The following is a 15,857-nucleotide window of genomic DNA, read 5'->3' as shown; positions in this document are numbered from 1 at the left end:
GCCATTCCTCTCTAGCAGCCTAATGCACAACTGTAGGACTTGAGGCAATTAAGTGCAACTCTGTTTTGAGACCCCCTCCCTGGACTCTTACTGATATGCTTCAATACCCTGTTCAAGGCTCTCCTTCAAATAATTCTCCTAAGAGACTCTGCAGGAATAAGCCCAGCTTCAGGATGCAGCTAAAAACTAACTAGTAAAGCAGAGTTGGTAGTACAGGTAAACTGGGTCTGAGTAAAGAGCATTTGAATTGCAGGAGTCAGTCGTGTTTTTCTTCTGTATACATATCAGAGGACGACACCAGGTCAATCAGTGAACAGCATGTCTGCACCCTCCAGCACATTGGCTGTGGATGATTTCAGCACAGAGCTCTGAAAGGCTAGAGGGGATTGTGGCCTGGCCCAGAAGGAGGAGGAACTGGCCCTATGGCCTACAGGCAAGTGTCCTGAGAGATCAGGGGCCTAGACTTAATGACCCGGGCTGTAGTTCTGCAATCTAAAAAGAGATGAGGTTGGATCTGAGGGGAAGTTCCTGAAGCAAGAAGTCTAGAAAAGGTATCTGTCCAGGCAGCTCTTTTGAGAGCTCTGAAAATTCACAGCTGCCATCAGCATCACACAGGGCAGCTCCTGTGGCAGATGGGCCCGATAGCTGGGCATGCAGCCACCCTAGGCATGCTAGACCGTCTGCCCCCCATCCGCCCATGACAGGAATAAGAGGAGACAATTCAGATCCACCACAAGGCAGGACAAAAAAAAAAGAGGTCTTCTTCTGACTGACAGTCATAGATCACATTAGTCAGGCAGATAGCGTAGACAGAGGACCAGGATTCCGAGACGAGATCTAGGTCTTCAGGTTTGTGGACAGATTTGCTCACCATTCTTTTTTGCTTGTTTTATTCAGCTGAACACTCTGAACCAGAGGTTGGACTTCTCTTCTGGAGATTACTGGTCACCAGTCCCTCTCTTCACTCGAAAACTGGCTAAATGGAAGAAACTCTGATTTTTACCTATACTACTGCATACTAACATACAGAAAAGAGACACTTATGGGAGAGACGTGTTTCTTTCAAAGGACCACGCTCACCTCAGTTCATGTTATTAACTTGTTCTTATTTGGGATAAAATACATGGTCCTAGGTATTTTTTTTACATTCCCTTGGAACTGTAGTTGGCATATATTTGCCTCAAATACACTTTGATTTACCTTGTCTCCTGGGCTCCGAGAAATACCTTTTAATCATACTGGCTCAAACCATCTTCTTGTCTGTTTTCCAGGTTGACACAGTAGGGGCTTTTGTTTCTCTTACAGCTTGTGTTGTAATCAGTCTGTTAAAGTTGCTGGTTACCTGCAGTCCCCCTTAGGCCTTTCATTCCCCCTACACAGCAGCTCTGTCACAGCACAGCTATTTTCTTGTGATGGAATGATACCTGGCTGCAAAGTTTATAACAGAAAAATTCTATATGCAGCGTAAAGAGACATGCCAAAGCATGGGAAGAGGCCTACCTGGGGGAAGATCTAGAGGAAGAGGACCATCACCAGACAGTCACTGAGAAAGGGAGGTTTTTTTGGCCTGCTGACTGACCTCTCAGCTAGCCTGATTCCAGGTCCTGTGAAACAAGATGCCTGGTATATCATTAACTGACCACCAGATCCCTGTTGTCTGACAGGGATGCAAGGACTGACACAGGATGGTCATGCACAACACTAGCTGGAACCTGACATCCCCGATGTATCCGTTTGGGAGCTGAACAAAGGCAATGGCTTGTTTCGTAGTAAAGGTGCCCAAATTTCTGAAGATAGTATGTTATGCACATTGCTGGTGTAAACTACTGTCATATACAGTAAAAAGATCAGGACCACACGAGCAACCTCTTTTGCTGAAGTCTTAGCAAAGGTACAGGTAGTCTCTTGGCTAGCATGGCTGTTAGGAAGGGGTATTTACTGCTGCACCTGCTTGTTTTCTTCATGCATTGCCCAAGGAGCAGGAGGGAGCACACCTGCATACAGTTTAGCATGAATAATAAAGCACTGTTAAAATAACAGAAAACATAATAGCGTCTGGGAACATTCTTGGGCCTTAGAATACGATTGTCTGTATCACTGCATAGTTAGAATGGTTCCCGACAGGCCAACTAGGTCTCTCCCAAGCAATTCCTGAGCATGGCTTGGAAGCTAAGACTCTCCAGATCAAGTCCACTAGAGAGTTTGCATACTGCCATCCTGTTTGAGACTAAGGAACAGGTCATTCTGCACCAGCTGGCCTCAGAACAAGGGAACATTCACAGGCACATTTCATTTACTAATAGAGATGTCATCTCAGGGACTGCGACAGGTAGAATACTTCACATAGGCAGTACCAGAAAGTCAAAATTTATATAATAGAGTCCAATGAGCCTGTATGGTCTATCATAAGCAGCTGCAAAAACATATGGGACAGCAAGCACCACTCAGTTCTACCCTGCCAAAGTGCAGTCCAAACATCTGTGATGTAAGCAACAGAAAACTAGGTGTAATTGCGTGGCCACATCTGGTTCAAGCCATTTGTCTTGGTTACAGAAGCTAGACTCAAGATGTAGCTTTGGAGGTTAGTCTCCCAGCACTACAGCAGGGAGCTTCAAAGCCCAGAGAACATCAAACAGGGATGAGCCAAAAAAATCAACGCTTATGCTGTGAGGACTGTGACAGCCTGAGGAGTCCCCACTGGACTCAGCACTTCGACAGCAAGGGCGAGAAACAGGGATTCCTCCTCAGAACTTACTCTTGTCTCATCTCCAGCTGGTGAGGGGCAGCCTCAGGCAATTCCTAGAGTCCAGGCAACCTGCTCTATTTTGCTTAGGAATGGTTGATTTGGAAATAGTTGTTTTCTAAAGTGGTAATTGCTAACCCAAAAAGAGTTAGTAAAAGTCTAAGTTACAAGCTGAGAAGACTCTTTAAATGTAAGAAACTGCTGTAGAAGTTCTCAGCTCTACTCATGTTTAGTAGCATGTCTTACATGAGGATGCCCTGCCACGTCTTTGTGACTTCTGAGACATGCTTTTTGCTCCAGTCTCACTCAGATAAATAATGCTGAATGTTCATGACCGAAACACTACAGATTATAATTACAATTTTTCTCTCACTTCAAGGAAGACAATCATTTTAATGCTCTACCATACCTATTTTTTCTCTTAAAGCACATGTTCATGTTAAATTAAGGACAATCTTTCTTTAGATAAAGTATTCCAAAGTCTAACCACAGAATTAAATATTAAGAGCCAATATACAAAAAAAGACTATGATATCTTCAAAAAAGTAGTGAGTACTTACCAAGTTCTGCAGGCAGCTCTTTTATAGGATTTCTTTCTAAAAGTAGAGTTTTCAATTGCCTGTGCCATAAGAAAGAAAATAGTAGTAACTGTGAAAACAAAGTTAATGTAAAGTAAATAGAAACACAAGAATATTTTTCCCCTTTAATTTTTTCTTCCTTTTGTTTCCTACTGCAGAATGGACCCCTCAAGGCAAATCCATGCCACTCCATCACTAACATGAGTGCTAGAAAATGACTTGACTGGCATACCCTAAAGCTTTCTGGTATGACAGTCTGAAGTTTGCATTTACACCCAGGAATCTCTATATACTCTTTCAATATTTAGCATTGATCTTTTTCTGCAAAGCTTGTTTACCACTGTAAGGGCTGACATAACTGCTGACTGTTCCAATTACAAAGACGTTGTTTTCAGTTGTTTTTTTAAAATTTTGCTGAGCTTCAACTGTTTGGGTTGTTGAGTGCTTTCCTCAGGCTAAATTTGAGCTAGAACTGCTCAGCCATTTTTGATAATGAAATTAGAAAGAAATTTGTCCTATCTATATTTTTGTCAAAAAAAATTTTTTTTGAGCAGCTCTAGTATTCCCATTCTTGGAAACAGTCTAGAAATTTAGCATGGGTCAGACATTTATGTCACATTTGTATTTTTTAATATCTCTATGAAAATCTGTTAACATTTGGACAAATTCTAAGCTGTTGAAAAAATCTCAGTTTGTCTGTGCTCAGAAAACAGCTTGTATTGTTTATCAAATAAAGTGTCCGGAGTTGCTGTATACAGTGAACATACTCTGTTGTACAGACTGCCTCTGCAAGCCTGTGAGCTACTGAGCATTTAGGATACAGGGGATGTTTTGTCCAAAAGAAGGGAGGTCGCCTCTTTTTCCCCTTGTAGCACATACCTGCTGATATCCAGACACAGCAGGGAAGCAAACAAACAAACAAATTCAGATACAGACAGGAAGGAAAAAAAAAAAGCCCACTCCAAACCAGTCCTCAAGAAAGTGTAACATGTATGAAAACAGGGACCACCCTGAATAAATTGGGATAGAGACCTGCTGAAGAGGAAAGAATAGGAAACATCTAGACTGGGTGAAAAGCACAGATAAAGCAACTTATATTGGAAGCTAATAGAAACAGACTATTCAGAAACCCATACTTCTAGAATTTTTGATTTCTTTTTGACTGCTTCATTTTGCAATTTTAATAACATTCTTTTAAACAGCTTTTAATATCCACCAACTTATCAGGTCAAATTATAGAGACAGTGTACTGCCCATGCCATATATGAAATCTCATCCTACTGTAAATGAAAACCCATTAACTTTTCTAAATGTTGCCATTTTTTAGCTTGTTTACTGTTAAAATTCAACAAAACAAACAAAAGGAAAGCTTGGTAGTTTCTGTCATAATATTTCTTTACATCTAGAAAAGAAAACCCAAAACAAACATTTTGGCAGCTGCTCAACTCTGGATTAACATTTGTGGCAATATTTTAAGACATTTCAATTCAGTCAAGAAATTAAAGCACTGTATTCATAATCATATAATTTTTGAAGCAGAATATCCAATCCTGTTGAGAGCAAAAGCTAAGTGACAATGCCAAGGGATTCCATACTCCAAAATCCAAATCCCTTAATAATTTCCGAGGCGCCACTGGGGCAGGGCTTCCCCCACCGTCTCAGAATCCCTCTGGAGTTATGGCCCGGTTCCATCAAGAGCGGAGGGTCCCACATCAAAGCAAATATCGACTCTGCCGGCTCTCGTTGGAAGGCAATGTTTGCAGCGACGATGATGTGGCACATGCCCTTCATTGATCCCTGCTCCCTCATACTCCAGATCTCACAGAGATTTCTAGATGGAGAATGTTACGGGGCTTGTACTTCTGCCCCTCTCTGCCCGCCACTCTAAGACATCACTTCCACAGCTGAGGTGATGTTTTTGTGTTGACTTGGCCAAATTCTAACCATAATATCCATTAAAATCAATGGAAAAGCTTCTCAAACAGCTTCAAGGGTCAATGGAACAGGCCCCAAACTAGCAAAATGTTTCAATTGATCTCTGCTTTTCAGCGAAAACTACTTTCAGCTTCTTCTACAGTCAAGAATATCCATGGAATTTCTGAACATCTTAAAATATACATTACACTCAGGCACATGATAAGGATGAAGTGAAATTACACTAATGTTGAGAAATTAAGTAATATTCAATTAGTACTTTTGATAGGCATTTTCTAGAAACTGAGCTGTTGTTTGAAGTCAAGGGACAAATACAAAGAAAATAAAGTATATGTTGGACTAAAGAGCAACACAGATTATTTTCTAGGAAAGCACACACAGAGAATGCCTTCATCTCAAAGGTTTTCAACCACCCATACAATGATAATCGTGTTACTCAAACTGTACTGAACTACACTAAACCATTTACAACCCCAGCTCTCTACGGAAAAATACATGGAAGGAAAACACTGACAATCCTGTCCAATTTAAAAATAGCTTATGGAAACTGTATTTAAAAGATATAAAAACATCATTAAACTTGACATTTTCAGCTATTTTCAGAGGCTTAATGTTCATTTACTATATTTCCATAATCAAATATTGAATATGTAATCGTTCACAAATCACATGGAACAAATGATCTTAAAATACCTTTAGACACCTTGTCCTCATCACAAAATGCCATGAAATTGTTCTGGAAAATTCTGTAGCACATACTGTTCAAAGGTTGCCTCCTTTTCCTCATTACTCATACTTCACGGAAATTAATCTTTTAGAACCATAACGCAAGCTAACTTTGCTCAGCATTGGGGCTTTTCTCCTCCCAGTAATAAATTTTTTTCTTTGTTCTTGTTAATTAACATGTATTATGATCTGTCATCTTCCATTCTTGTAGTGAGAAGCAAGGAACTGTCCAAGGACATTAAAAAATCGGTGAGGAGTTAATTTTGGTGATCATGGCAACATGAGGTCAAATGTGCTTTTTATGTTCACTGCAACACACGGGTACAGATCAGCGACCACTAATTAACCCTTCCCACAGTTACTATATGTCAGACAACCACCAAAGAGATTAATGAATAATATTCTTTGATCAACTGAACTATCACTCGTTGTCACTAAGTGACACGAGAGGTTTGGCACTATGGGTCTCAGTTTTCGTCTCCCTTACAACACTATAAATAGAATCAGCTAAAGTAAAAAAAAAAAAGTGCTAAACTTATCTGAAAAGAGTAACAGGTCTTACATTCCTAAAGGAAGACAAGTTTAGAAATTCAAAAAAAAAACTTAATTACCATTCTCCTGAACTGAGGTCAATGCCAAACAAAAGTACATAAAAGTCTGCATTACTACAATTTCATTGTAACAGTAAAATAGAAGAAAAACATAATTATTAAGTTATCAGCATGACCAGCATCTTACCTGTGGTAGCCAATTCCAGGGGGAATAGTTTTAATCTTGTTGTACCGGAGATCCAGCCAAACAAGATGTGGCAGCTTTTGAAATAAATCGTCGGGAATCGCTGACAGGACATTTCCTTCCAGATGAAAGTGCTAATAGAGAAAAACATAAATATGTTTTAAAGCCAGAAGCAGACAGGCTGTTCCTTGGCATGTGAAATGCTAAATGTGAAAACTGAAACTGCTCCATGCTTTTATGAAGAGAATATTGCTAAAGGGGGTTGAAGGGTATGCAGCTCTCCAAATCACACATATAGTGAATTAATAAGGGCTTTTTTTTAAAAAAAGCCCTTATTATTAAAAAATGATAGCTAAGATTTTTATTTTTCATCTGACAAAGTAACGATCCCTTAAATGTTCCCTGCTGCGCTTAAGCCAAGGCTATTGCAACTACTCATAACAATTTACTCACCCTCGTGTCGGGCAGCTTATATATTTCCTCAGTAAGACGCTGAATGTTTTTTCTACTGACGTCCAGGGTACTGGAAGACGACAACAGACACTCTTCGACAGCTTTCCTGATCTCCTCCGAGGAACTCGAAGCAGGTGAATTTCTCCTTTGGAGATGCCCCTCTCCTGAGTTATCACCATGGCCGTGAAACTCTTCGGAACAGGCGTCATCCATTCGCCAGCAAGCCTGGAGCACTGACTCAGTAACGCAAATCGATCAGCGAGTCGCGAGCTGAGAAAAGCAACCCAAAAATTACATTAAAAAAAAAAAAAAAAAAAAAGCATACATCAGACAAGCTTCTTTCCGCACTATTAGTTTGGGGATTATCCCCAGTGCTCTGCAGTAAGTTACAAGATAGAAACAACACAATTATTCTGAACTTTGGCCGTCCCAACCAGCCCTGCTCCGCTGGAGCAGGGGCCTCCTCTGGCTCCCCCGCCTTTTCCTCCCCCCTTTCCGCCGAGCTCAGCACGGGCACTACCCAAAGGTGACGGTTTTACGGAGTTTGCTCCCCAAATGCAGAGGCGGGGTCCCGCGGGGAGCCGCCGCCGCCGCCGCCTCAGGGCCTCACCCGCCCGCGTCGCCACGGCAACGCGCGGCCCCGCCCCTTGCGGCCCCGCCCCCCGCGCTCCGGAGCTGGGGGCAGCGCATGGCCCAGCGGATGGGCGAGCTGCTGTTCGGGGACCTCGACGGGCTGGAGAAATGGGCAGAGAGGAACCTCAGGAAGGTCAAGGAGGGACAGCCCCAGGCACCAGCACAGGCTGCTGGAGAGCAGCTCTGCAGAGAAGGACCCGAATAAGAGAAAGCCCCTGTTTCTCCGCTTGAATGCATCTCCACTTTGAAAATACAGACTCTAATTAGGCTATTGCTGGAGTTTTTCTTAAGAAAGAGACAGGTACGATTAGTAAAACTTTATTATCCTCTTCCTGGAACAGATATTCTTTGAGGCTATTTAGGTGAGCAGATCCTAATTATGAGTAATACTTATAAACCAGAGGGCAAAATTCATGAAAACTAAAAAATGCATCAGTGCCAAAGCTGTACTGAAAGAACTACTGAGGCTTAGTCAGAACTGTATTTATTTATACAAACCAAAAATATTTCAGTTAATTTTATTAAAATGACATAAATATTAGGATTAATACCAAGGACATCATTCCATTAGTCAAAACAGGGATTACTTTAGGTCATTTTAATCTCAACATTCTTGCCAGAATTGTATAACACTATGTTATTAGGGAAATGTTCTCATGTGCATTTCAGGGACAGAAAGCAACTCTGGAAAGGTATCCAGCTTAACAGCAGACTTGCCAAATCATCTTAAAACAGGACTTTCCGTGCTGCTTGTTTAAATCCAGTCATCCAGTTCAGTCTTGATCAGCTACTTGATCAAATTAGCAGGTACCCAAATCACTGAAGCCTTACTAGCCTATGACTTACCTTAAGTCAGGCAGTAAAGCTCTTCCTCAGCTTTCCACAATAAGACTCATTGAATTATGCAAAAGAAACCATTTCTTTCTATAGCTTTATATAGATTCCTAACATACTACTAAATGAAAGAACTGGATAAGTGAGTTTTAAGAATGAGTCTTATTAAGATACAGTAACATATGTTCTTAATTTCTTAGTGAGACATTTGGGTAACCTAGATAAGTAATGTTACAAGCAGAAAAGTGAACAGACATGTAAACGAGAGCAAACACAAGAGAATGAAAGAAGACAGAAATCACCCAGAATTTAAAGGGCTGAATTGCTCAGATGGTACCAGAAAAAGCATTTCTTTCAAAAGATTAGACAGAATTAGTTAAGAAAGACCATTATGGAATAACAAAAAATAAACATGAAGGTAAATACACATTTTAAGCTGTAAATAGCTAAAACAAAACAAGTAACTCACCTAGCACGCAGTTACCTCAAGAGTATGAGAGGCAGAAGTTTGTTAGAGAGGGAGGCAGCTCTTATATCACCCTGCAGAGTTTGAACACCTGCTGGTAAAATGCATGTAATCCATCTGCACCACAGCTTGCACCTGTGGAAAGAGCAGGAGCCTTATGCTGGCAATGAAGTCTGTAACCCTTTTTCTACCAGCCTGGATAAGATCTTAAATCTAAAGGTGCATGACAGCTGTTAGTGCCTGTTCACACTTACTGCAGGCCGCTGCAGGTGATCCGAACAGAGGAAACTCTAGTGATGTAAAAAGACTTTGAAATAGCTGGATCAGAGCTATTACTATTAGCATCTTTAAAAATAGAACTGGCACTATTTACAGAAACACTAATGACAGGAAAATGTGTGAAATTTCCACTTTAAGTAATGTTTATCAAAGAATTATGTGTTCTTTTAGAGGGCTTTTTCAAAATAAACGTAGGCCTTTCTCTGCAGGCTTTCTTCTTGATGAAGAAAGCATGTGAATTTTAAGTATCACAGTAATATTCCTTTCATCATCTTAAGCATGTTGCAGTTCAAGGGTGTCTTATAATACTTGTTTCCTTGGCAGTTTTATGGTAAATGGTAGCATTTTTGTTTAGAAACCATTTTCATCCACTCACTGGAAACAGATAACCACTAAAGAATCTAATGCCACTTCAGGCAGTTCACTTTTTATTTACACTGGTTTTATTCAGCATAACTTCATTAATACCAGGGAAGTTGATCCTGATTTATACTGACAGAAGAAGAAAATAATCCCCATTCCATGCAACTGGTAGAAAGGCAGAAAAGGAACTGTAAGTAATAGCTACCAGTAGAGGCTAACATAAAATGATAAACTGCAGGACCTGTGCTGGTTAATTTAAGTGTGAGATTAAGGATCAAAAATTCAAACGTTATCTTCAGATTCCCTCATACTAGAACAATTGGGTAAAGTAATTCCTGGTACGAATCCTTTGATTAAAAGAATAATTGTGGAATTTATTTGGCCTGGCCTAGATTAGAATAGGTATCATGCCTCCCGATTAAATGAATGAACAGTAGCTCTGCCTGTTGAGTATCAGTGAGATTTTGATGAGACACAACACAGGTGATATGGAGTATATAAAAACCTGATGAGTTTCGTTTGAGCATATGTAATTCCGTAAGTTAGAGATGATTTCATAGCTGGAGAAATGAATGAAAAAGACGGTCTCCTGAAATCGGTGAGAAAAAAGAGAATATGCAAAAGTAAACACAGATGGGAAAAGACAAACTCTTCCAAACGTAGATCCCTTGCTCTGCCTTTTGCAAGTCTCTCCTTACATCCGTATAAAAGACTGTCATACAACATCTTTAGTATCTGTTCCTGAATGCACATTTTTGTAACATTACTGCACATTACTGTCACTGTGGTGGGTAATCTGTGTTGATACTCTTTTTCAAAGTGCAGTTGTTCACTGAAGGATGGACATCTTTCACTGCATGCTACTATACCGGTTTTAAATACTGGTATTAGACATGTGCGCTCACTGAATAAAAAGAGAACCCTATTTTCAGATTTTAGAAATAAAAAATGAATATAATTCTGCTATAAAAATAACAAAGACCTATATCTTGAACCTCCAACATACTTGAACTGTGGGCTGACAGCAAATACTGCAGTCTGAGAGAAAACAAAAGGGTTAAATTTGCCCTTTTTTGGTACTAATTTTGCACAACTGTAAACGTCTGTGCACTGGCAATCATGACCCAGTATTTTTTTTGTTCATAAACAGAGAAACTGATCCAAGACAGTAAGTATTTGATCCTTCTCTCAATTTCTTTTGGTATAAAGAAGGAGACAATAATAGAGCTCTGTCTGAATTATTCAAGAATACAAAGAGAGTTAGAATTCTAAACAAATTAGAATGTATTTGGAATGGAATTAAAATATCTAAAATGGAAAAGATTATATAATACCATTTATATGAAGTCTTTGCTAATTAAATATGAAATTCACCTGTACTAATGAAATGAGCAGCTGTGGTGGTTTTTCCCAAAGGAATGACCACCACTACACAATTTAGAGTCTCTATAACAAAGACCATGTTTAATGACAGCAGTGTCATTTCTCTGCTCTTTTCTTTCCATGTGTTCTCTAAAGTCAGTGTTTGTTTATCTCTCATTTCCCCTCCAACAGAGTCATCTTTTCATCTTTCAGATGTTGTCAGATATGGTTTAAGATTACAAGCAAAACCACTGTTTTTCCAACTGGAACATCAGGAACAATTTAGATCATCAAAACATAATTTCCAAGGATGAAATACACTCAAATGCCATTGTTAGTGGCCCAGATTCTTTGCCATGCCACAGAAGTCTGGAGTAACTTTACTAAACTCTTTTTCTCATATCTCTGTGACATATGATCTTTAATGGTCATAGCAAAAGACACCAGCATGGCACAACAGTCTCCACGTTTGGTATTCTGAGTAAGAATATCCTCTCCCAAATCAAAGCAGAGGACAAAAATCAAATGAACTTACACATGATCAGAAGTGCCTGATCTAATTCATGGTAAGCCTCACCCAGTTTGCTATTGAGGATAAGATTCTCCCTGACAAGTTCAGTACTGTTATTTAGATGAAACGGTGTGCACTGGGATTCAAATATGGGCACCTTTTTGAGGTAGAACTCCAAACAGAAGTCACGGGATCTTGTGGCTGAGTGATGAGCACAGGCCTTAACTCCTGGTGACAGTGCAGCTCTTGCTGCTTTGTTCTGAATGGAGAAAAGCCTCCGATAAACGCAACACTAGAAATCCAGTTTTCTTGGCTATGATTTAGGCAGGCCTCATGCGCAGGCAGCCCTCATCATAAGGATGATCATCATTTCTTGAGATTTTGCAGTGTTTGTTAGAACATGTATGTATGCCTATGGTTGATTTCCTAGAAAGCAGGAGTAAACAAGAGGATCTAATTTTAATTAGTCTATATTACTCTCAAGAATTTTGAGTAGCACTTAGTTGCCAGTGCTCTGAATTGCACTGGGAAAAAACTTTTAAAGCCTTTTATTTCTTTCCTATTTGACTTATCTTTGTAATGTTGAAACTCCTTATTATACTTGTAAAGAAGCATAATTTAGAAAAGCTGGTTGAAACCTCTTCAATTTCCCAGGTAAAAGAATCAAGAAGAAAGGTGAAATGAAATTCTCCTCTGATATTTGGACAATCAAATCCTTATTTCCCACTCTTTTTTTTCCTACATTAGTGAATCTTGTATATTTAGCAAAAAAAGACTACAGTTCTACACTATGGATTTGATTGTCCAAATATTAGTGGAGAATGAGAGAGAAATGACAACTGAGTGGCAGATACACTGAAGCTGTTTAAAGGCACCTCTCATACTTTTCCTACAGAATGTAATGGAAAGAAAAAGGAAGGAGTGAAAGCTGATAGCTCAGAGATTTGTGATATATTTAAAACCAAAACTATCCCCAAACAAAGCAAAAATTACTGTCTTGTATAAAAGTGTTGTGTCTTTCTATCTGAGAACGATTCTTTCTGATTTCTCAAAGAAATATCCTTTAAGAACTATTCTTTGCCTTTGGGAGACAGTTCTTAAATTACACCCTTCAAATACAACTTTTGCACTCTTTTAAATAATTACTAACTACTAGCAAATATTCTATAAAGAGTACAATAGCTAACATATATCCATTTCAAAACCCAGTATAGAAGAAAGCAGCATAAATTTTAAAGTAGTAGTTATGAAGCAGCATCTCAGAAATTGTGAAAGCACTCACGGGATAACACATACAATCTAATGGCTAGAGAGCTGTCACTTTCCTTGACAATCCTGCTGTCGTTTGTTAACATTAAAAATGATTTGTGAGAAATTCATTTAATTAGACATGCCATGAGACACTTCATTTCAACAAGCTATAAAAATGGTACCATAAGCATGTTACTTCTCAACATTCAGCAAAGGTGAAAACAAGTCTGTAATAACTTAGAGTGAATTATAATTATTTTATTGAGGAGCTCTGCTGCAATACTGAGTTTTATCATCTACAAAAGCAGAAAATCTCTAGAGCCAGTGAGATACAGACACTGATCAATGTGTACATTGTACAATGGGTGCAGCTTTTCCATGACATAGTACTATACAGAACAAAAATGCAGCGTGAGCTTCCCAATCAGAACTTCTCTTCCTCTTGTTTTAACACTTCATACAGCAGAATGGAATACTAGAACATGTATTTGGGTACTTGTGTGTTGGCAGACTCTTTGGGATAGTGACTGTGGACCACTCTTTTCTCCTATTACTTGAGTGTAAAGTCACAGGCCCAGTAATTTACTGAAGATAATGGAGAGTTACTCTGGATATTTCTGGGAAAATAAGGCATGTGACGTAACTGTCTTTTTGTTCTGTTTTAAAACCATGAAGCAAGTCTTGGGGATTGTGGAGCAACAACAGTAAGGATTCCAGTGAGGGACTCGGAAACGCGTGGCATGGAGACGCAGCTTTCGAGAGACTGGGACACTTGGTTCTGGGCACGTTTCCTGCCTCTCCTGTGCTGCTCTCAGTGCAGCCACAGCAATTGGCAGATGTCAGTCCCAGGTCACTCCTCTCGAAACTCCACTTCCCTAGTGACCTGTGGAGGTTATCCACTGAGACTAATCTATACTGCATTTGCTGAAAATCATTGCCCTTTCTCAGACAGCGAGACTAGATGGAGCATCGATGTTCTTTAACGTATACTGAAGAGGACTTTGGGGCTTAAACGTGCCTCTGTGAAGTGTTCGCATTCCACAGCACCCGGTTTTTGTTCAGGTTCTTGTACTGCACCCGTTACGGTGATAAGTGAACACAATCACTTTAGTCCCAAACAACTAACCTCAGGCCTGTTTTTCTTCTCCTCTATATTGAAGTTTCCCATATAACATCTTCAGATGCAATGCAATAAAGATCTCTGTAGCAGGGAAGCCTCTGAAATGCTCTGGAATCTATATACGAGAAAAGCATTGATTTTCTAAGCTATCCACTAACTTAATTGAAGTCCTTATTTTATTACAATAGTTGAAGAAAAATCAATGCGTCTGTCTTCACATTAATAAGGTAAAAAAGCAGTAGCAATACTAGTGACTAATTTAAGACATGCTAGTTGTGCTTTCACAAATAACAACTGAACATTGTAAACGGCTTAGCCATAATGTAATCTGATTGCCTTTCATATTTGTTGTGATGTTTATGTATGAGTTTAAAAATAACTGAATCCCGTGAGATAGCCGCTAATAACGACGGTGGCCCCGACACAACGGCAGCGGGACTCCACTGGCCACCCTCGCTGCGCCCTCGGGCCTGCTGCGAGGTCTTTGGAGCGGTGAGGTTGCAGCTGAGCGCACAATGCGGCCGCACAGCGCGGGGAGGAGCGGCGCTCGCTTACCGTGGGTGCGATCCCACCCGGTGAAGCCCCCCGCCGATGCTGCTCCTGCCGCAGACCTGCTGCGATGCTGGTTTCGGTGCTGCCCGCCTCCTGTGCGCTTACGTCCGCGTGCAAGCGGTAAGCGGAGACGGTGGGATGCTCATCACGTGTGCCGGAAAGCCTTACTGAGGCAGGGCCTGGATGAGCAGCACCGACAGCGCGGCTGGCAGCAGGAAACGGCGTTTCTTTCTGCTGGGAGTCATCCAAGTTCAAAAAATCGCATCTGTGCGGAAATCAATACAGAGTTAAGGAGGAGGAGAGGGAAGGAGACGCCTAGGTGCGCCTCCAGCTCTGGAAAATAGTGTGATTTTGCTCACATCATCCTCCAGCGGCTCCCCAGGTGCCTGAGAATCGCACGGTTCAGCCGCGCGCGGTGCGAGCTCCCCGCGACCTGCCGGATTTGGGCCGTGCACGCGGGGCCGCTCAGAAGCCCCACCAGAGGCGCGAGGACCGCGGTGCGCTAATTAGCGATGCTAATTAAAACCACCCCAGCTTTAAAAAAAAGAAAAAAAAAAACCACCCAAGCTTTTAAAACCCGGCAGCCGCAGCCATGGTGGACTCTGAGGGGAAGCGGCGCCTTCCCGCCGCCGCCCTGAGGGGAAGCGGCGCCCTTCCCGCCGCCCCGGTGCCGCCAGTGCCGCCTGGCCCCTTCCCGCCGCCCCGGTGCCGCCGGTGCCGCCTAGCCCCTTCCCGCCGCCGCCGCCCTGAGGGGAACCGTCCCCTTCCCGCCGCCCCGCGGCCGCCGGTGCCGCCCGGCGCCTTCCCGCCGCCCTGAGGGGAAGCGGCGCCTTCTCGCGGCCGCCGGTGCCGCCCGGCGCCTTCCCGCGGCGGCGGCGGCGGAGCGGGGCGGGCGCTGCCGGTGCCGCCGAGGCGGCGGCTGAGCCCGGCGGGCGGGAGGTAGCGGCGGGGCGCGGCGCGGCGCGGCCCTGCGCGCACCTGAGGGCGGCGCCGCCTCTGCCCGCCGGGGGGCGCTGCGCTGTGCTGTGCTGTGCTGCGCGGCGCGTCCCGGCGCGTCCCGCCTCGCTCCCCGCTCCCGCCCCCAGGCGCCGCGGCCGCTGCCCGCCGCTTCGCTCCGCTCGGGGCTGCGCTGCGCTGCGGCGGGGCAGGAGGCGGCGGCGGCGGCGGCGCTGCCATGCGGGCGGGCGGCGCGTGAGGGCGGCGGCGGCGCTCGCAGCGGCCCGGGCCGCGGGCGGGAGCCGCCGGGCGCGGCGGCGGCGGCGGGCGGGAGGGCGGGAGGGGGCGCGCGGGGCATGTCCCCCCCCCGCGCCGCGCCG

The 15,857-nt window shown here is 42.7% G+C and overlaps 1 protein-coding gene across 1 annotated transcript in view; it reads right to left on the bottom strand.

Annotated features, from left to right (window-relative positions):
- LRRC27 (leucine rich repeat containing 27) overlaps positions 1–7,428 on the bottom strand; it is a 37,605-nt gene extending 30,177 nt beyond the window's left edge. The window contains exons 1-3 of the mRNA XM_067299630.1: positions 7,171–7,428; positions 6,721–6,851; positions 3,304–3,362 (exon numbers count right to left, since the gene is read on the bottom strand). Of these exons, the coding sequence (XP_067155731.1) occupies positions 3,304–3,362; positions 6,721–6,851; positions 7,171–7,383 (403 nt within the window). The 5' untranslated portion in view covers positions 7,384–7,428. The remainder of the gene's footprint in view (positions 1–3,303; positions 3,363–6,720; positions 6,852–7,170) is intronic.
- Positions 7,429–15,857: the final 8,429 nt, after the last annotated feature.

Source organism: Apteryx mantelli, chromosome 7 (genome assembly GCF_036417845.1).
Source record: "Apteryx mantelli isolate bAptMan1 chromosome 7, bAptMan1.hap1, whole genome shotgun sequence".
Classification (NCBI taxonomy): Eukaryota; Metazoa; Chordata; class Aves; order Apterygiformes; family Apterygidae; genus Apteryx; species Apteryx mantelli.
Note: the sequence above shows the minus strand (reverse complement) of the source record. Positions and strands in the feature narration are given on the sequence as shown.